The sequence below is a fragment of the Nerophis ophidion genome, linkage group LG06 (assembly GCF_033978795.1).
Source record: "Nerophis ophidion isolate RoL-2023_Sa linkage group LG06, RoL_Noph_v1.0, whole genome shotgun sequence".
NCBI lineage: Eukaryota > Metazoa > Chordata > Actinopteri > Syngnathiformes > Syngnathidae > Nerophis > Nerophis ophidion.
Window position 1 is genome coordinate 33,784,345 of NC_084616.1, and position 22,094 is coordinate 33,806,438.

At 40.6% G+C, this 22,094-nt stretch overlaps 1 protein-coding gene across 5 annotated transcripts in view; it reads right to left on the reverse strand.

Moving 5' to 3' along the window:
- Window positions 1-22,094, reverse strand: part of scn8aa (sodium channel, voltage gated, type VIII, alpha subunit a) — a 99,084-nt gene extending 76,990 nt beyond the window's left edge. For 3 of the 5 annotated variants that reach the window (XM_061903479.1, XM_061903480.1, XM_061903477.1), the window contains exons 1-2: window positions 21,793-22,093; window positions 13,220-13,553 (exon numbers count right to left, since the gene is read on the reverse strand). In XM_061903479.1, coding sequence (XP_061759463.1) covers window positions 13,220-13,498 — 279 coding nt within the window. In that variant the 5' untranslated portion in view covers window positions 13,499-13,553; window positions 21,793-22,093. Of the gene's footprint in view, window positions 1-13,219; window positions 13,554-21,551; window positions 21,640-21,792 lie in introns of all 5 variants that reach the window. The other 2 variants (XM_061903478.1, XM_061903475.1) reach the window with 2 other exon arrangements.

The window sequence follows — 22,094 nt, forward strand, 5'->3', positions numbered from 1 at the left end:
TATCCAACAGTATGTATTGTTCTAACTGATCTTTTTTGTAACACTCTTAGTGAATGAAGTATACTTTTGTAATTATTTCCCCATATTTCTACACAGTAACTCAGATATGGTAACACTAGTGAGCAGTAGAGAATACGAAGTGATTTTTCGTCTAGAACATATTTAGCTTTATTCATTGACGTGTTTCTTGCTACTTTATGTTGTATATTTTTTACATGAGATTGCCAGTTCAATTTGTCATCAATCATAAATACCTACAAATTTGGTTTAATTTACTCTTTCAATTTCTATTCCTTCTATTTGTATTTGTGTTTGACTTTCTCTTTTACTGTTACCAAATAGCATTATTTTTGTTTTACTGAGATACAATGATGGTCTGTTTTTGTCAAACCATTTTTTTGATTTGTTCATTTCTTCTGTTATTATTTGTATTATCTTCTGTGTGTTCTCTCCTGAACAAAACGCTGTTGTGTCATCCGCAAATAATACTAACTTTAAATCTCTTGTAACTTTACAAATGTCATTTATGAAGAGATTGAATAATTTAGGTCCTAGTATTGATCCCTGAGGTACACCACAGGATATATTTAGCGTTGTAGAAGTGAATTCGCCTAGCTTCACGTATTGTTTCCTGTTCGTTAGATAACTTCTTATCCAGTTTAAGACTAACCCTTTTTTTATTCAAATATTGTGATTAATTGTGTCAAATGCTTTTGTTAGATCAATAAACACTGCTGCCGCACATTTTTTACCATCTATTGCATTGGTAATTTCTTCTGTAATTTCAATTAAAGCCATTAAAGTTGAAACATTAGCTCTGTATCCATATTGGTTCTCTACAAGTATTCTACTTTTATTTATGAAACTCTCTAATCTGTTATTGAACAGTTTTTCAATGATTTTAGAAAATTGTGGAAGTAAAGAAACAGGTCTATAGTTTGTAAATAGATGTTTATCTCCGGTCTTATAAATTCGTGCAACTTTATCTATTTTCATTTTGTTTGGAAATGTACCTGTTTGAAATGATAGGTTACTAATATACATTAATGGTCCTGAGATCTTTTCAATAACCTTTTTTTATCGTTTCCATATCAATTCCTTTACAATTAGTTGAAGTCTTAGATTTAATTTTTTTCAAAATTGTAATTATTTCCTCCTGTGTCACATTACTGAGGAACATGGAGTTGGGATTTCACTCTATGGTATCATTATAGTCCTCAATTGAAACTTGGTCTGGAATCCTTTCTTCCAATTTTGGTCCAATATTTACAAAGTAATTATTAAAGCTTTCAACTACTTCTTTTATGTTGTCATTATGTTTATTTCCGTCTAAGAAGTATTGGTGGTAATCGCTCTTAGTGCCATTTTTAATAATGCTATTGTGAATGCCCCATGCTGCTCTCATATTATTTTTGTTCCTGTCCAATTATTTACTGTAATATTATTTTCTACATGATCGTAGTATGTTTGTTAACTTGTTTTTATACTTTTTGTACTTAAGTTTTGCCTCTGTAATTCTTTGTGCTATACATTTTCTATATAGTGTATTCTTCTTCTTACAAACATTTTTTAATCCTTTTGGCATCCATACCTTGTTTGTAGTTATATTTGAGCATATTTACTTTCCTTTACTTAAGTCCTCTGTGCATTTAATTTATATATGCATGTCTCATGACACATTATCTGTATGTAATATTGGCTGCATTTCTCATAGTTGTTTGTGTGCCATGTTGTTCCGGACCACAGCAAACGTTACCCAGCTTGCAAAGATTGTAATAAATCCATTCGAAGAAGACAGCCCGCTATTTCCTTTAACTTGGATGCACACATTTATACCTTTGGCCATTCTAAGAAAGTCTTTTCCAGTAGTTCTCCCACTCCCTGAGAAGTTTTCCAATGTTTTAAAAATGTGTAGAATAAATATTTCATTTCAACATTTCTGTCAACCAAGAATTGTGTCAGCCTGGGATACATAGTCATTTTGATAGTAGGCTATTATAGCTAACAGACACTTACATCATGTGTTGACTTCATCATAACGCTTATAGCAGGCTTTTTAATTTTTGCGGCTCCGGACAGACTTTTTTGGGTATTTTTGCTCCAAAAGGGCTCTTTCAACATTTTGGGTTGTCGACCCCTGGCCTAATTCCTTATCAACTGTGCTAACACAAGATATGAAACGCCTGAAATGTTGGTTGCAATTTACTTGAAAAAAAACACACGCCTAGGCACCTGCGTCGAGCGCTACAAGGTGACAATGTACAATAATGTTTTGTAAGTAACGATGTGTTCCTTAATTAATACACAGCTCTTGCATGGAGGATTATCTAGCAAACATGTTTGTAATTGTCTAACATTGTCGGAATTGTGGCTCATTATTTAAATGTCCTAACAAAATTCTGCATAAGTATATGCTCTCCTTAGACCCAAACTCTTGCATGGTAATACCCATGTTTAATTTTACTTAACTATCTGGGCTCTTTGGAATCACAATGAGTATAAAAACAAAAAAAGAGGGGAAAATTGTCCCCTGAACTTTTGGATGTGTTTTCAGCCACGTTGAATCTAAAATTTGATGCGGTATATTTTCCCTGTTCTCATAGGTAGAAACCAGGGCCTTGTGGAGGAAAATGCTGTATTGTGGTCCACACATCCAAAAATCTGCTGACCACATACAGTATGTGGACGTCAGGTTCGAGGAGGTTAAAGGTGCCCAAGAAGATGCTTCACTATTCTGACTTATAAATGTTGTTACAATTTTAGATAAAACATGCCAAAGTGTCAAATCATAAAGCTCATGCATTTGGCTGTGAATACATACAGTTTAGGAATACTTTGACTGCTGTATTTTGCAGTCTTTTTAAACAGTGGCTACAGGGTGACGTCACAATTTGCTGGATGTACTAATTTGGGTATTTCTTGTATCTGCTGTCGGCCAGCCTCCTGCTCCTCTGCTTTATTGAGGCTGTGAGATTGTAATGGCTGCTACCTGCGAGCTCAGGTGTTATCCCCTCCTGCCTGCTCTGATGTCTCTAAAATAAATACTTTCGTTTTTATTTGTCCACAACATTTTACACGGCGCTGTTTTGTCAAGATAGACCACTACAAAATTGGAGTATCTGCTAGACCACGACAGGAAATGGCGACATTTCATTTTGGTTTGAGGAAAAACAAAAAAGGTAAGACAGAGAAAAAAAAGAGGACATTTTGAAAAAAAGAGAGAACATTTTCAGTCAGCACAAAGTGCTGGGATGCAAGTATTGAAAAAAAACAAAAAACAAAATCAAGATTGACTGCATTTCCTGTAATTGGGTGCATTTATCCAAAATATTTAACCTTTTGATTTATTCTCATCTACCAACCTCCTTTCTTTTTCACACTTACATGTCCCATGTAAGGTACCACAAAAATGTTAGTTTTATAAGTAAATAAATTAATTATTATTCTTGAAAATGTAATGTAAAATTCTATAACATGCATGTTAGAGATAATGGCTTGTTTACAGATATCCGACATTCCGATATTGTCCAACTCTTAATTTCAGATTCCGATGTCAACCGATGCAGATATATATAGTCGTGGAACTAACACATTATTATGCCTAATTTTGTTGTGATGCCCCGCTGCATGCATTAAACAATGTAACAAGGTTTTCCAAAATAAATCCACTCAAGTTATGGAAAAAAATGCCAACATGTCACTGCCACATTTATTATTGAAGTCACAAAGTGCATTATTTTTTTTTTAACATGCCACAAAACAGCAGCTTGGAATTTGGGACATGCTGTCCCTGATAGAGCAAGAAGAGGTTGAGGTGGGCAGGGTTGGGGGGGCGGGGTTGGGGTGTGTGTGGGGGTGGGGAGTGGGTTTAGGGGGTCTGGGGTTGCGGGGGGTGTACAGGACTGTCTCAGAAAATTTGAAAATTGTGATAAAGTCCTTTATTTTCTGTAATGCAACTAAAAACATGAAAGTGTCATACATTCTGGATTAATTACACATCAAGTGAAATATTGCAAGCCTTTTATTATTTTAATATTGCTGACTATGGCATACATCTTAAGAAAACTCAAAAATCCTATCTCAAAAAATGTGAATATTTCCTCAGACCAAGTAAAAAAAGAAGATTTATAACAGTAAAACAAAATCAAACATTTAAAAATGTCAATTAATGCACTCAGTACCTAGTTGAGAATCCTTTTGCACGGATTACTGTATCAATGGGGCGTGGCATGGAGGAAATCAGTCTGTGGCATTGCTGAGGTGTTAGGGATGCCCAGGATGCTTCAATAGCTGCCTTTAGCTCATTTGATTTATTGAGTCTGGTGTCTTTCAGCTTCTTCTTCACAATTCCCCACAAATTCTCTATGGGGTTCAGGTCAGGGGAGTTGGCAGGACAATCGAGGACAATATTGCCATGGCAGTAATGTATTGCCAGTACGGTGTACTGACCATGGCATTACTGTCCTCGATTGTCCTGCGCCAGTGTACCGTACACAGTACACTGGTGCATCTCCATAGAGCTTTTTAACAAATACAGCTACAACTGCCGTATTCCCAAGGTCAAGCCACTCCTGAACTCAAGACAAAGCAAGAAGCGTCTGACTGACGGACAGTTGCAGAGTTGTCCAGAGTCCTGTTTTCAGACGAAAGCAAATTTTGTATTTCATTTGGAAGTCAAGGCGCTATAGTCTGGAGGAAGGCTGGAGAGGAGCAAAATCCAAGTTGCTTGAAATCCAGTGTGTTCCCACAGTCAGCAATGGTTTGGGGAGCCATGTAAGTTGCTGGTTTTGGTCCACTGTGTTTAATCAAGACCAAAGTCAATGCAGCTGTGTACCAAGAGCACTTCATGCTTCCATCTGTTGTAAGGCTCTATGGAGATGATGATTTAATTTTCGACCATGATCTGGCACCTGCCCACAGTGCCAAAACCACCAGTAACTGGTGTACTGACCATGGCATTACTGTCCGCGATTGGCCTGCCAACTCCCCTGACCCCATAGAGAATTTGTGGGGTATTGTGAAGAAGAAGCTGAAAGACACCAGACCCAATAATGCAAATGAGCTAAAGGCCGCTAGTGAAGCATCCTGGGCATCCATAACACCTCAGCAATGCCACAGGCCGATTGCCTCCGTGCCACGCTGCATTGATGCAGTGATCCATGCAAAAGGATTCCTAACCAAGTACATAGAGCATTAATTGACATTTTCAAATGTTTGATTTTGTTTTGCTGTTATAAATCCTTTTTTTTTGTACTTGGTGTGAGGAAATATTCAAATTTTTTGAGATAGGATTTTTGAGTTTTCTTAAGCAGTATGCCATAATCAGCAATATTAAAATAATAAAAGGCTTGCAATATTTCAGTTAATGTGTAGTGCATCCAGAATGTATGACATTTCCATGTTTTTAGTTTCATTACAGAAAATAAAGGACTTTATCACAATATTCTAATTTTCTGAGACAGTCCTGTATACTGCAGCGTCCCGGAAGAGTTAGTGCTGCAAGCAGTTCTGGCTATTTGTTCTGTTGTGTTTATGTTGCGTTACAGTTGGTATGTTTTACCAAAATGTGTTTTTCATTCTTGTTTGGGGTGGGTTCACAGTGTGGCGCATATTTGTAACAGTGTTAAAGTTGTTTATACGGCCACCCTCAGTGTGACCTGTATGGCTGTTGACCAAATATGCCTTGCATTCACTTGTGTGTGTGTGAAAAGCCGTAAGTATTATGTGATTGGGTCGGCACGCAAAGGCAGTGCCTTTAAGGTTTATTGGCGCGCTGCACTTCTCCTTACGTCCGTGTACTATTCCGTACAGCTGCGTCTTAAAAAGTCATACATTTTACTTTTTGAAACCATACCGATAATTTCCGATATTACATTTTAAAGCATTTATCCGCAGCCTGATATTATCGGACATCTCTAATGCATATAGAATTCCAATTGGCAACTCTATAGATAAGGTAATATACTTCTGCTTTTGTGACCTCTGTTTACAGTCCGTCATGTCAAAACTATACCTTTTTGCAGGCTACTATTAAATACTCTTGAACAGGGGTATATTTTCCATCTAATCTTGGCGCACGCACAGTAACACTGATATGCGACATGCAGCATGATAAATGCTGGAAAACGCAGCTTTTTTAACGCAGTCCTGAGCGTGGGATGCCGTACTTAATGTTGTGACCGGTGAATCTATATATTGTTTATGAAGGTTAATTTTGCCAGTGTCACAGAAAAAATTGTGGTGATGTACTCGTTGAAATATCCATTTAAACACTGTACATCTTCAAAAACTATATTGATACTTTTGGATTGAGCAGCGTGTGGAGAAGTGAGAACCCATCATTCATTCACACCTGGAGGTGGTAAGCTATTTGTGTAGCAACATCTGCCCTGGGGTAGACTGACGGAAGCGAGGCTGCCAGTTTGCGCCAATGGCCCCTCCGACCGCCACCCATCATTCATCATTCATTCACCAGTGTGAGCGAGACTCGGGGGCAAGGGTGAAGTGTCCTGCCCAAGAACACAGCGGCAGCGATTTTTAAGAGGCGGGCAGCAAACCTTCAACCCTCAGGTTTCCGGCATGGCCGCTCTACCCACTACGCCATGCCGCCCCTGATGCAGGTTCCTTCCAGTGAGACGCACGTTATCTCCTTCCATTTAGATGACTTGCAGGCATTCAGACATGTTTACAAGTTTAATCCTCAGTCACGTGTTGGTGTCAAAGCAATGCGTACGAACAAAACCTGCTTTGGTGGAGATTGCAGCATTGATCAAGAAGGAAAGTGGTATTACATTTGGGGGCACATTCAGTCCATAATGCTCACAAAAACAAATTAAGAAGAAGAGTTTTTTTCTTTGAAGGGAATCATATTTTTCTATCCTTTCAAAAGAGGATTTCAATCAAACCAAGCGATTTAATGAAGCCTGCTTACAGACAATAGCCTGATGTTTGCATTGGATATAAAAAGCCAAAATTACCATTTATCTGGATTAGTGCAGCCCTCATTCATTCTCTGCAAAAGACTGATTTTACTTAAAAAAAATATATACAAAAAAACTATTCTTGGACCTTCAGCTTTAATTATTTTTAGTGCAGCAGAAAGTTGCATATGTTGACCGTTTAATCCTTCTATGAATTGACCTGGGCCTCGACTCATTGGGCCACAGTCCTGCTGCTGGGTGGGGAAGGTTCATGGCTGCTGCGTCATCGCTCAACCACCCCGCCAGTGGTCTGTCTCAGCGATGACAAACTGTATAAAAAAAAAAAAAAGCTTCGGCTGATTTGTGATGACCGAGACGAACGGCTTTCTTTAACAGTTATTTTTTTTTTATCGGCGTCCCCTCCTCCTCCAAGGAGGACGAGTCAAGAAACGGACTCACGGTGACAAAGACATGCAGGGCATATGTTCTTCCACCAAGGTCATCTCCGGATCTGACGTCAGAGCAGCATCAGCACCACCCTCCACCATCTTTTTTTGGTGCTACGAAGCAGACCTGATACAGGCCTGTGATTACATTTTCTCTGAGACAATAAAGCAGCCGTATAGTGGCAGGAAAAGTGGAAACAAAGACAATGTGTGAAAGCTATCATCTCCATGGTGTGTCCTGGTTGTGCTTTACATAACCGTCAGTGTGCACGGTAAAAGACAACGAGGTACTGAGATGGTGACATATGTGCTGCTCCTAAATGCAGGACAAATCAGCACATAAAGGTTTTTTTGTGTGCAGGTGTGGCTATTTTTGAAGATTTACACTGACCTGGAGTTATGCAACGCTGCTGGCAAAAGTGGAGCAGCATTCTGAGGAAACTGCTCTTTTCTTCCTTTCCTTAAAAATATGGTTGCCATGATAGAATAATTTTAGCCACTTTGCATTATCATATGCTCTGGGGAAGCACACATAATAAGAAGGTCTACACTGGAAGACTCTTCTACAACAAAGTGGCACACCTCAGCAATAACAGCTCATTTTTTCCACACTGACTGGCTGTGGGGTGTACTATTCACACCTTCCATGTCGCCATGCCTTGCATTGCTTTTATTCCATTAATTTAGCATTACAGCAGCTGGAGGTTGCCATGATGGAGTTGCGTTCAAGGTCACCCGGGCGTCGTCACAAGGGAACAGTTAGTTCACTCAGCCCTCTACTGCTGTTCTTCGCTGCGTCCAAATGTATTCTTTTAATCTGTCATGTGGAACAATACTCCCTGCCCCCCTTGCCTTGAAGTCTTTACTCTTTTAATAGCTGCTCAAAAACTTCATGATATGCTGCAGGATTAAAAGGAATGTAAACACAGCACACCTTGACAACAAGCATCACTTTGCCTCACCCAGCCGTGTAGGCTATTCCTCATCTATTTTTAGCCATCATGGACGACTCCTCCTGACATCATGATGAAGATATGTTTGCACCGAGCACTACTGATCTACCTTCTGTTTTCACCGATAGCTGCATCAGCAACGTAAATAGAGTGGCATCATAGCAACATGCAACATGTCAATACACACGGAACACAACACTAACAACAAAGCACAACAATGGAGGACATTCGTCTTTTTGTGTTCGTTCTCCTGGCTGTTTAAGACAAGAGGACACCAAGCTCTGTTTGAGAAAAGACACGTTTTGTCTTTTTTCTTATCGCTCGTGAGTAACCATACTCCATCAACCAATCAAAAGGATTTAGTGTGTCTAGCACCGCCCTTTTGTTACTGTGTAACTGCATTTGGCAACCCAAGTTCAGAGTGCTTTTGCCATGTTAATATTTTCTTTAATGTTGCTTTTTCAATCCCATTGTGCATGTGTAACCCGCATGGATCCGCCCCCCTTACTGCAGATTTAGAGACGAGAGCGCCAGGCAACAAGCCAAAAGTCCAAGCCGTCAGCTTGTTGCCCAGCGCGACTCCTAAACCATCAGGGAGTAAGGTTTACACACGTACTACCAGAGCCGTTATATTTGGATGTGGCTCGCTTTAGCATAGCTGACATATTGTCATTTTTTTATTGACCCTGCAAACTAGTTGTGACTGAGTCAACAGTGCTTCTGCTGGTTGCAGCCAAGTCGTGCACTCCGTGTTGCCTTCATTTCTTAAAAATGGCTAGGTCCCATGTAAGACACATAAACGCAGAATTATTAGTAACGATGTAACGTCATGTTACAAAAGAAAAGGTGTATATTTACTCACTAGGATACAGGAATTTTCAGTCCCGGCAGGATTTTGCTGGCTTTTTATGTGATCCTTGCAACCAAAAACTGATTTCACGCCAGCTTTTTCAGAAAGTTGCGGCGAAAGATGTGATGTTTTGAGGTTTATTATTTTTTAATAACAATGAATCCATTTGTGATTGTATTAATGTTTTTAGTGTTCCTTGTAACCGCAACCTCAAAAAGCACACTATTTGAACAAAATTGATAAAACAAACACTGTGTTAATGTCTTACTTTATACGACACATATATTAAATGACAGTAAAAGTACAAACTCAGAACTCATTGTCAATTTACTGTACTGTTTGAATTCATTTGAACTAATATTAATAATAATGAACCGAGTGCAGCTGGGATAGGCTCCAGCACCCCCGTGACCTCAAGAGGGACAAGCGGTAGAAAATGAATGGATGGATTAAATTATAATTATAGAAAGAACCACCACAAAAGATGTCCTTATTGTCCGCTGTCTGCTCTGTCGTACACAACATGACGACATTCTCCATGTTTGTTTTACACTTGAAAAGTGTTTTTACATCTTAAACATTCATTTACATTCTAACACAATTATTCCCAAACGTTAAAAACATTAATGAGCTGCAGAGCAACCCATAGCACTAATTGTTGTTGGTAAATAAGAGACGATTAGAGATTATCATCATACTTCAACATCTCTAACATGTAAATGCCGTCTATTTGCTCGGTCAGCATTGTAAATGAGAAAATGTTCTCAATTGTTTTACCCTGAATAAAAACATGTTGAATAAATATAAAAATGCATGTCAACTTGAAGCAAGGACACCAGTCTGTTGCTAAATGTTTATAAATTAATATTACACAGAAGGCTTAGCGCTGTAGACAATAACAGAAAGTAGGTCTAAGGTACGCTAGAGGACAACAATTGTGGTGTTTCAGCGATAAAGAATTGATATATTGTTACATGTTGCTGTTTCTGCTTCATCTACACAAGAAACAAACATACATTTTGATTAGGCAGTTACAGTGGGCATTTGCACGCCGCTCAGAGACAAATTGGAATGGTGAAAATGATGCTGATTGGCCAAAATAAACGAGGATTGGATAAAGTTGCGAGGCAGCGCATCATTTTGGGGGTTGGTTGAATTTGCGTGAATTCAGCAACCCTCCGTGACCCTGAGAGGGACAAGTGGAAAAAAATGGATGAATGGATGGATAGATGGCGCAATCGCAAATTCGTGGAAGGACTGAATTTAGCAACAATAGCATTTGTATTTACATACTGCATGCCTGTGCACACGCGGCACGCATGTGCTGAGTGACGGCCTTTAACCGCCAGTTATCTTATTGGGGCAAAATTCTTATTCAATTCAATTTTTAGTTGTGAAAAATATAGTTTTATCATAATATAGTATATTATACTCAACGGTACCAATTTTTGGTACTTAAGTGTGCGTTCTAATGTAATGATTAATGTTAATCTTTTAAAAAAATGTATATGCTTTTTTTATTCAATTTCACACTGAGCTGTGGTGTCCTGTTATTCTCTTATTTTCTTAAATTTGCAAGTACTGTAATGTACTGCATTATATAGTAGACTTTACATGCAGTTGCAATTCCAAGATAGCAGTAGTGTATAAACTACGTTGTGATGCTTTAGTCAAGATGTAATCTTTGCTATTAAGTTGAATTTGCCAGTCTTTTCTTTTGTTGAGTCCGAGAAGCTGTTTATACTGTATGTACTGTATTTATTACACACTTGCTGTTTTATTTTGCAATTTAGGTGTAGTTTTCATTACCAAAATTGGAGGTGTTGTTGAAATTGCCATGTAATATCGCTAATGCTCCTCTTTGGCATTTCTAATGCAAATCCAATGTAAATTAGCATCAAAAGATAGTGCATAAAAAGTGGAGCGGTACTGTACTTTTGAGGCGCTATCACGTGTTTCGTTGGCGTGGAAAATTGTAACATTACCTTATAGCAGGGGTGTCAAACTCCTTTTTATTGAAGGCCACATCACAACTATGGCTTCCCCAATAGGGCCACGTTGAATGAGGTGGTGCACCACATAAATAATGCGGCAGACCACATCAAATTATGAGGAAAACCACATTGTGGATGTGATGGGCCACACTGAATGACGTGATGGGCCACACTGAATGACGTGATGGGCCAAATTAAAAAATGTGGCGGACTACGTCAAACAAATTATGTGGAAGACCACGCATAAGGATGTGGCAGACCAAATTAAATAATTTAGCAGACCACATTAAATGTTTTAGCAGACCATGTTAAATTATGTGGCATACCATACATAATCACGTCGCGTACTATGTTAAATGATGTGGCAGACCACTATAAGATATGTGGAAGACCACGCTTAATGATATGACGGACCAAATTAAATGATTTGGCAGACCACATTAGATTATGATGCAGACCATATGTAATGATATGGCAGGTAATTTTAAAAAAATGTAGCAGACCACATAAAATAATGTAGCAGACCACATTGAATGATGTGGCAGACCACGTTAAATGATGTGGCAGACCACATTAAATGTTGTGGCAGACCACATTGAATGATGAAGCAGACCACATTGAATGATATGGCAGACCACATTAAATGACATGGCAGACCACGTTTAATTATGTGGCAGACCACGTTAAATTATGTGGCAGACCACATTGAATGATATGGCAGACCACATTGAATGATGAAGCAGACCACATTGAATGATACGGCAGACCACGTTAAATGACGTGGCAGACCACATTAAATTATGTGGCAGACCACGTTAGATTATGTGGCAGACCACTTTGAATGATGTAGCAGACCACTTTGAATGATGTGGCAGACCACATTGAATGATATGGCAGACCACATTGAATGATTTGGCAGACCACATTAAATGATTTGGCAGACCACATTAAATGATATGGCAGACCACATTAAATGACATGGCATATCACATTAAATGATAAGGCAGACCACAGTGAATAATGTATAAGAGCACATTAAATTATATAGCAGACCATTTTAAATGACGTGGCAAACCACATCGAATAATGTGCCAGGCCACATAAAATGAGATGGCGGGTCAGATCTGTCCCACGGGCAATGAGTGTCACCTGTGCCCTATAGGCAATCCGGCTTAGTCTGCTGACTGCTTGTTTTCCGGCCAAGTGCTTGAACCAAAGCTACCACCTGACGTGACGTGACGTGACGTGCAACAAAGAGATCAAATCATGACACCCTTCAATTTTACGTTAATCAGTAGCCGGAAGTACCGACGGACCTATGTGGGTACCTATGAAAGTACAGAATTCCGCATCCATTCCTACCAGTATCTCTTTGCGGCAGTTTCAGAAAAATATCCAAACACATTTTTCAAACCAGCTATGTTAACTTCAGTTACGTCAAGATGAACCGATTTTAACTTCTCACAGTGAAAGTGTTAACATTGACTGTAGTGAGCAGACAACTCTACTAAATATACTCATTGTCATGGAAGCCAGCCAATGTGGCTGAGCCATGTAGACATTGGTAAACTTCACTCCCTGACAACCTTGAGAGCATTGCTTGCTATCGGATTGATGGCCAGGGCTTTTAGCTCGGTAGCTAGCACGCTTGTCTCTCATGTGGATGACCCGGGTTCCTGGGCGGAACAGAAAAAGCAGGGACTGAACCTGGTGGGTTAAATCCCGTTGATCATTTTTTTCAAGAAGTAATGGAGGCTTCAATATAATATGTTCCTGGAGGGAAGGTCTTGTCCGAGAGGAGTTGTTTATGTGAAGGGGACAAGAAATGTTACCATAAAATGTGACTGTAATCATTTGAGGTTTTACTTGAGTACGTGGGACATATGCCAGATGTCGTTTGCAAATACAAGCAGGCAGTTTTCAGTGTGGTAAGTGACCCTGGCAGCTTTAAATTTGTCACATATATAAGTTAGAATTTTATACTTGACACATTTTATGGAGAAACAACCTGGCTTCAAACCAACATCATAACGCAAGTGTGTGTTCCTGCACTCACTTTCTGAGAGTTCAGGTAGTACGGGTCCAGATCATCCAGTGGTACCGCCACCATTCCTTTCGGGGGGTCCCCATAGATGTAGGGTAGGCTCTTCCCAGCCTCCAGGTCACTGTTGGGCTTGGGCTTGTTCTCGTCATCGTCGTCACGGTAACTGCTGTCCTGCTTGGGTGGCTTCTTGTTCTTCTCCTCGGTGATGCGCTGCTCGAGGATCTCCAAAGATTCCACATTAAACCTCTTGAAGCTATTAGGTCCTGGCGGTGCGAGAAGGGGTGCAGCCATGTTTTCATCCTGCAACTATGTGGTCTTTAGGTTTGGACCATCCACTCTAGTAGCTCTGTAGTAGAAGACAGAGGAAAAAGAAAGGTCAGCTTTGTTTTCCTTTCTTGCTTATCAGTGCAGTAAACACATTTTGTTTCAAGTCCGCACAATCAGAGCCAGCCTTTGACTGCAGCTGGTTAAGACACATAAGTAGGAGAGAAACAAGCGTTACAGACATAACACCATAATTCAAACGTACAGTATGTATGCAATTCCCATCTGACAATGATGAGTTTCCCTGAACCACATCGTTTAAGAAAACAAATGAACAATGGGGACCACTCCGTACGCAACATGATGCATGGCAGCGGTGAAATACAACCGCAAAGTAGATAACATGCTTGTGGTAACATATACTGTAAGTCATGATGATAGTGTAGGAACCTATATAGATTGTATACAGTGCTTGTCCGGTGAGATATACATGGTAATTTAGGTTTCAAATGGCTTAAGAGTATAATTCATCTTCAGGTTCTACTTGAATAAATAAGTGCATCATGTGATGTACAGCAAATAATACCGTACAATCAAAAGGGTCTGATATAATGTCCCTTTAAGAACGGAACAAAAACACGTTCATTGTGTCAATATGACTGATAAGTTATAGCTAATAAACATTTACAGTCATGTGGAAAAGTTAGGACTCCAAAAAGTATGCATTTGTTTATGGAATTATTTTACTCCTAAACTGCTGCACGCAAAATAGTATAAATGTGTCAAAACATGCAACCAAATGTTGTGGCCTGGGCTTAATATTTTTACGACAAATACGCCACATGGTGGCGCTGTTATTAAACCCTCATGGTTGACCCCAGAAGTTAGATTGACTTGAAATTTCTCACGCAGCTTGTCACACTCTAACTTTAGAGTGTTAATCTAAATAGTCATCAAATTTTGTTGTGTACCTTTTTTTTACATGTCTGCTAAATTTTAGTAAAACCTCCTAAAATCATGGGGCACAGGTAGGACTTAAAACCTAATTAGCCATAGTCTTTGACAATTTGTCTAATAATTATAAAACTTTTGAGTATATCTGTAATTTACAGTATGTATGCAAACATTTCTTCCAAACTACAGGGGTGTCAAACTAATTTTTGAGGGCCACATCACAATTTCGGCTGACCTCAGAGAGTTGCTTGTAACAGTGAATATAAGAATATAAATTTATAACAGCCTTGTGACAAATTTTGCATAGGCAGCTTATTTTAATTATCATGTATTTTTCTAGCACTGCGATGAGGTGGCGACTTGTCAAGGGTGTACCCCGCCTTCCGCCCGATTGTAGCTGAGATAGGCAGAATGCTATGATTGTACATTTAGGAAGAAGAGCTAAAATGTAAAATAAAATCAGAATCAATATTGGATTCAGAGGTATGTGTAACTTTTTAAAAATGACCTATGATGAATTTGGTCTTTTTTGATTGAAAAAATATTGGATATTTGTGTTAAACAATGCCAAAGCGTCAATGCCGTGAGCTTACACATAGTTTTTGGATGCCTCTTTTTGAATGGTTATGCTGTCTGGCTACATTGAGACGTCACAGAGAAGTGGAAGCACTTATTTAGACATGAAGTTAAGCTCTCAGCGAGAGAGACTAGCGCCACCCTTTCTGCTTCAGGTTAAAGTTAAAAGTTAAAGTACTAATGATTGTCACACACACACTAGGTATGGTGAAATTTATCCTCTGCATGGTTGTGAGGAAACACAAAAAGGTAGGATAAAGTATTATTTCCATCTAAGCATCCCACCAACGTGCAGCATGCAGTGATATAAGCTGTTTTATACACTCTGAATGGATCGGTGAGCGTTGACGACTTTTAGATATATGTATGATATATATATATATGTTGCACATTTTCAAAAGATAAATGATGATACTTTTGGAGAAGGTGAGGCCCGGTTTCATTTGCAATCTGAGAATGCCGCCACAAACTAACATCTTGCAGAGAGATTACAATACACGCAAAAAATGGGAGTGAGTATGCAAGATTTAAATCATATCATATCCCACATATTATTTACATCAGTGGTATTATCTACACTAGTGGTGCGCCGGCTGAATCTAATATTACTTTAACTTCAATGTGCAATTAATTTTGTTTTATTACTTAAAGGGTGGGCTTCACGGTGGCAGAGGGGTTAGTGCGTCTTCCTCACAATACGAAGGTCCTGCAGTCCTGGGTTCAATCCCAGGCTCGGGATCTTTCTGTGTGGAGTTTGCATGTTCTCCCCGTGAATGCGTGGGTTCCCTCTGGGTACTCCGGCTTCCTCCCACTTCCAAAGACATGCACCTGGGGATAGGTTGATTGGCAACACTAAATTGGCCCTAGTGTGTGAAAGTGAGTGTGAATGTTGTCTATTTGTGTTGGCCCTGCGATGAGATAGCGACTTGTCAGGGTGTACCTTGCCTTCCGCCCGATTGTAGCTGAGATAGGCGCCAGCGCCCCCCGCAACCCCAAAAAAAGGGAATAAGCGGTAAAAAATGGATGGATGGATGGATGGATGGATGGATACTTAAAGGGTAACTGCATCTTTTTTGGAATTTTACCTATCGGTCACAATCATTATGAAAGACATGACGACGGGTGGATTATTATTTTTTTCATGCATTCATAATACTAAATAATTAATTAAAAGTCCACCTACAGCCGAGCCAAAGTCTGAGTAGGTATTCCTACTACTTGGTACACTTTGACAGTCATTTAGGACCTGAAACTGGCGAATACGACACCCATCCCTTCCTTCGTGGGGATTAAGAGACATTCTTCACCTAAATGTAACATATCAGCAGTCAGCATGCGAGTGACAGCAGACATTGCACAGTAAGTGATGTTGTATTATTGTTGGCTCTCAAAGTCTGCAATGAGAAATAATCAGTGATGAAGAAATTTTAAAAAGGCAAACGTGATGCGCTTTTAAAGTCAATGTGCAGCGTATGCTTAAAATGAGCAAAAAACTTAAAAAATTAATGTTACTATTAATGTGCCTGTTACTACATTACATATATACTTACATTATGGATGTAAAACTTAAATGGAGGTGTTTGGATGTTTTTAAGGGGTTCGTAGGCGGAGTTGACTTTTCGCATTTAATATTTAGAATACGAAAAAAAAATTATAATAACATCCATCGTCATGTCTCTCATAATGATTGTGAACGATACGCAAAATTAAAAAAAAAAAACTGCAGTTCCCCTTTAAGTACAGTGTTTTATTTTCCTATATTCAAACAGTGTTACTGCTCAAACTGAGTGTAACGTTAGTCGCAAAAATATTAAACATACTTGTTAAATTAAAAGTTTGCCTTATTCTTAATGAATACTTAAGCCTACTACACAGCTGCATTTTAATTTTGGTCATATATGGTGGTACTTGGTGAGTGAATTGTTTTTGAGGTGCTACTTTGTGAAAAAAAGTTTGAGAACCACTGATCTAAACCACAATAAACAGTTTTAAATGTAAAATCATCATATGTTCCCTGTAGTGGCTGAATCCGTGCCAAAATCCTGTGTCGCGGTTACAGCAGAAGTACATTTTTAAAGTAAAAATAATGTACTTGTTTATGACAGGGTTTATGACTGACCTTATCACTCGTAGCTAATTATATACATATCCGCAATAATAACAATAGTGTATATCTGTAATTGTTTACATTGTCTCGCTATAAGGCAGGGGTCGGCAACCTTTACCACTCAAAGAACCATTTTGACCCGTTTCACAAAATAAAGAAAACTATGGGAGCCACAAGACTCTTTTTAAAGTTAAAATGAAATAACACAGCGTACAAAGTTTTTTTTTGCTTTGTGATATGTATTAACCTGGGGTCTCAGACACGCGGCCCGCACCTTAATATGAAAATGTAATATTAGTGCGGCCCGCAAGTTTTATTTGAATGGCGCTTGACAACATCACATTTGCCAACCATCTCAATTTTTCCGAGCACTTTCGAGAGCAAGCATTCTCTCGACTGTCTGCTGGTTTTCACCCAAACAACAATAATATGAGCGTGCTATGATGACAATGCGTTTAGCGCCCACTACAACCGTAATAAACAGCTTACCAGCCCATTCACAGGTTGTATGAGGCTTCTGCAGACACACACAAGCGACTGCAAGGCATACTTGCTCAACAGCCATACAGGTTACACTGAGGGTTGTGATATAAACAACTTTAGCACTCTTTCTAATATGCGCCACACTGTGAAACCACACCAAACAAGAATGACAAACACATTACAGGAGAACAGCCGCACTGTAACACAACATAAACACAACAGAACAAATACCCAGAATTCCATGTATCCCGAACTCTTCCGGGCTACATTATACACCCCCGCTACCACCAAACCCCGCCCCCCTCCCCCGACACACAGGGGGAGGGGGGTGTATAGTGTAGCCCGGGAGAGTTAGGGATGCAAGGGATTCTGGGTATTTGTTCTGTTGTGTTTATTTTGTGTTACAGTGCGGATGTTGTCCCGAAATGTGTTTGTCATTCTTGTTTGGTGTGGGTTCACAGTGTGGCGCATTTTAGTAAGAGTGTTAAAGTTGTTTATATCACAACCCTCAGTGTAAACTGTATGGCTGTTGAACAATTATGCATTGCAGTCGCTTGTGCTTTGAGTCAGCAGCCGCACACTAGATGTGGCCGGCCGGCACTCAAATAGCATAGTATTAAAGCGGACCCGACGACATGGTCGAGAGGATGTTTAAGGCATTGCCATCATGGCACGCCCTCTATATTGTTGTCCGGGTGAAAATCTGAGCATGTTATCCTGGGGAGATTTCTGGGAGAGGCATTGAAATCCGGAAAACCTCCTGGAAAAATGGGGGGGTCGGCAAGTATGCAGCTGAGCCACATCAGAGTGATCCAAGAGCCGCATGCGGCTCCGGAGCCGCGGGTTGCTGGCCCCTGCCCTATAGGATGGCTTGTGAGTGTGTTTGTTTAGAGCTGCAAAAAGGCTGCACTTTAACGGCTGTCCGACTCAGGAGGAGCTTTTAGTCGGCAGCCCATGATGGTTACATGGCAACTCTTCCAGCTGCAGGACATTTCAGGGTCAACTTAACTCATGTGGCTGCATGAGAGCAGAGAGAGAGAGCGGCCCAAAAACCGCACGCACGCACGCACGCACGCACGCACGCACGCACGCACGCACGCACGCACGCACGCACGCACGCACGCACACACACACACACACACACACACACACACACACACACACACACACACACACACACACACACACACACACACACACACACACACACACACACACACACACACACACACACACACACACACACACACACACACACACACACACACACACACACACACACACACAGCCACGCTTCGCTGGAGACCTTCACCTCTTTAGATCAGTATTTTTCAACCACTGTGCAGTGGCACACTATCGTGCCATTAGATACAGTCTGGTGTGCTGTGAGAGATTATGCAGTTCCACCTATTTGGGTTAAAAATATTTTTTGCGAACCAGTAATTTTAACCTGCAAATAATGTGACGTTGTTGAGTGTCTGTGTTGTCTAGAGCTCGGCAGAGTAACCATGTTATACCATACCATCTCAGTAGTTGGATACTGGTAACTAATTGCTTTGTAGATGTCGGGAACACATCGTGTGAAACGACGATGGTTTGTTGTGATCACAATATGCAGGCGACAACGGTAGGCAGTGTGCAGGTAAAAAGGTATTTAATGCTTAAACCGAAAATAAACAAAAGGTGAGAGCCCCTAAGAAAAGGCATTAAAGCCGAGGGATGGCTATGCAGAACGAAACTAAAACTGAACTGCCTACAAAGTAAACAAAAATCGAATGCTGGTCGACAGCAAAAACTTACAGCGTGTGGAGCAGAGACGGCGTCCACAAAGTACATCCGTACATGACATGACAATATCCACACAAAAAAAAAAGATAGCAACAACTTCAATATTTTTGATTGCTAAAACAAAGCAGGTGCAAAGAATAGCGCTCAAAGGGAGACATGAAAGTGCAACAGGATAAGCCACCAAAATAGGAACGCAAGACAAGAACTAAAACACAACACATGGGAAAACAGCAAAATAACTCAATAAGTCACGGCGTGATGTGACAGGTTGTGACAGTACACCTACTTTGAGACAATTGCAATAATTACTTTTTATGGTCTACTGTAGTGATTTTCAACAACTGTGCCATGGCACACTAGTGTGCCCTGAGATACAGTCTGATGTGCCGTGGGAGATGATGCCATTTCACCTATTTGGGTTATAAATATTTTTTCCAAACCAGTAATTAGAATCGGCAAATAATGAGCCGTTGTTGAGTGAGTGTGCTTTCCAGAGCTTGGCAGAGTAACCATTTTGTACTCTTCCCTATAAGTAGGTGGCAGCAGGTAGCTAAATGCTTTGTTGTGCTCACGATATGCAGTCAACAGCGGGAGGCAGTGTGAAGGTAAAAAGGTATCTAATGCTTAAACTGAAAAATAAACCAAAGGTGAGTGCCCCTAAAAAAAGGCATTGAAGCTCAAGGAAGGCTATCCGGAACGAAACTACAACTGAACTGGCGACAAAGTGAAGAAAAACAGAATTCTGGAAGACAGCAAAGACTTACTGTGCAGCGAAGTCGGCGTCCACAAAGTACATCCGTACATGACATGACGATCAACAATGTCCCCACAAAGAACGATAAAAACAACTGAAATATTCTTGTTTGCTAAAATAGCGCTTAAAGAAAGACATGAAACTGCTACAAGAAAATAGCAACCAAACAGGAAAAGCCACCAAAATAAGAGCGCAAGACAAGAACTAAAACGCTACACACAGGAAAATAGCAAAGAACTCAAAATAAGTCACGGCGTGATGTGAAAGGTCGTGACAGTACACCTACTTTGAGACAAGAGCTATAGTGATGCATGCTTGGTTATAGTTTAAATTCATATTCAACAATTGTGACAATGACTTTTTATTGCCTACTGAGTTTCACTTTTTAATGATTTCTGCTGGTGGTGTGCCTCCGGATTTTTTCAATGAAAACAATATGCCTTGGCTCCAAAAAGGTTGAAAAACACTGCTTTAGATTACCCTTTTTACGTGTATACAAATCAAGCCATTTCCCCTCCCTTCGAATTTAGAAGTGTGGAGGATGCACTTGCACATTTGACGCTTTCCTAACACATTCTATCCGAACATGTTGGCCGTGAGAAGCTGATGACACACACACACAAATGATCTGACAACAATCAAACATGCGTGCCATGATCCAACGCGTCTGTTTTAAAATGGACCCCCAAACCTCAGAGCCACGGAGCCTTCTGCTGATGCTGGCGCTGTCTGCTTCAGCACCACACACACACACACACACACACACACACACACACACACACACACACACACACACACACACACACACACACACAAATTGCACGCACAAGCACACACACACTTGCACACACAACATGCATGCACACACACAGCCATCGTCATATGGTTTTTGATGATTTCCACTTCAAATCTGTACGCACACTCAAGCTGATTGTTAATGGCTGAGTTGCAGGTTGGTGGTGCTGAGGAGCGGGCATGGCGTTTGTGTGCATTTTGCTGGAGGAGGAGGTTGCATGCGGTGCCGCAAAAGAAGTGTCCCCGTGTTTAACCACATTAGGCGGCAAACACCGACAGATGCAGTGGGTGGTTGCCGTGCTGAGGGGAGGGGGGAAAAAACGTCGTGTGTTTGTCTCGCCGTGCATCACCAACGTCACATCATTTCATTCACAACACACATGACGCGTTTTCTAAACGCACAAGATGTCTACATCAGGCTTGCCTGTGCCTTTTTTCCCCTTCTTCCCTTTGCGCGCTGCCTCGCAGGATGGAGCACCACACCCGTGGAGCCATGTCGACTGTTAGCGCGGTGCATGTGGGCTATATAGTGGCGAGGTGCAAAATGATACAAAACACATGTATGACAACGCGAACGAAAGCTCACCTGCAGGCGTTTGAATACGGAATCAATATATACTCACGTATGCATTCTGCAAAGCACCAAAGGTTGAAGAAAGGCCAAAACTATCCAGCAATGTGAACATCGTCACCGACCATTCCAATCCAACACTGTCATGCAAAAAAAGGCATCTAAAAAAATTTAAAAAAAAATTGCAAGGCGGTGTGCACATCTCTGCGACATTCACACTGCCGCGTCCACAAACACCAGCTGCCGCCTTTACATAAGCGCTCCCAGAGGAATACAAAAAAAAAAATGCTCACCTTGGAAACGTTACAGGGAATCCGGGGAGAAGTCTTGGCGGGACTGCAGATGCGGGAATGGTCGTGGAGAAACTGCGGTTGTCGCCATATTGTTGCTGCCGTCTTCCCTTTCTCTCTCTCTCTCTCTCACACACACACACCCCACTAGTACGTCCACCTCCAGCAGCCCTCCTCACAGCCTAGTGGCTTCCCTGCATAATTGATGACTCTCAGCACAATGTGAGGGAGTGTCGCCCGGTGCCTCCTGCGCGGAATCCTAAAGGTCATTGAGGCCTGTGGCCAGCAGCCAGTGCGTACCACAG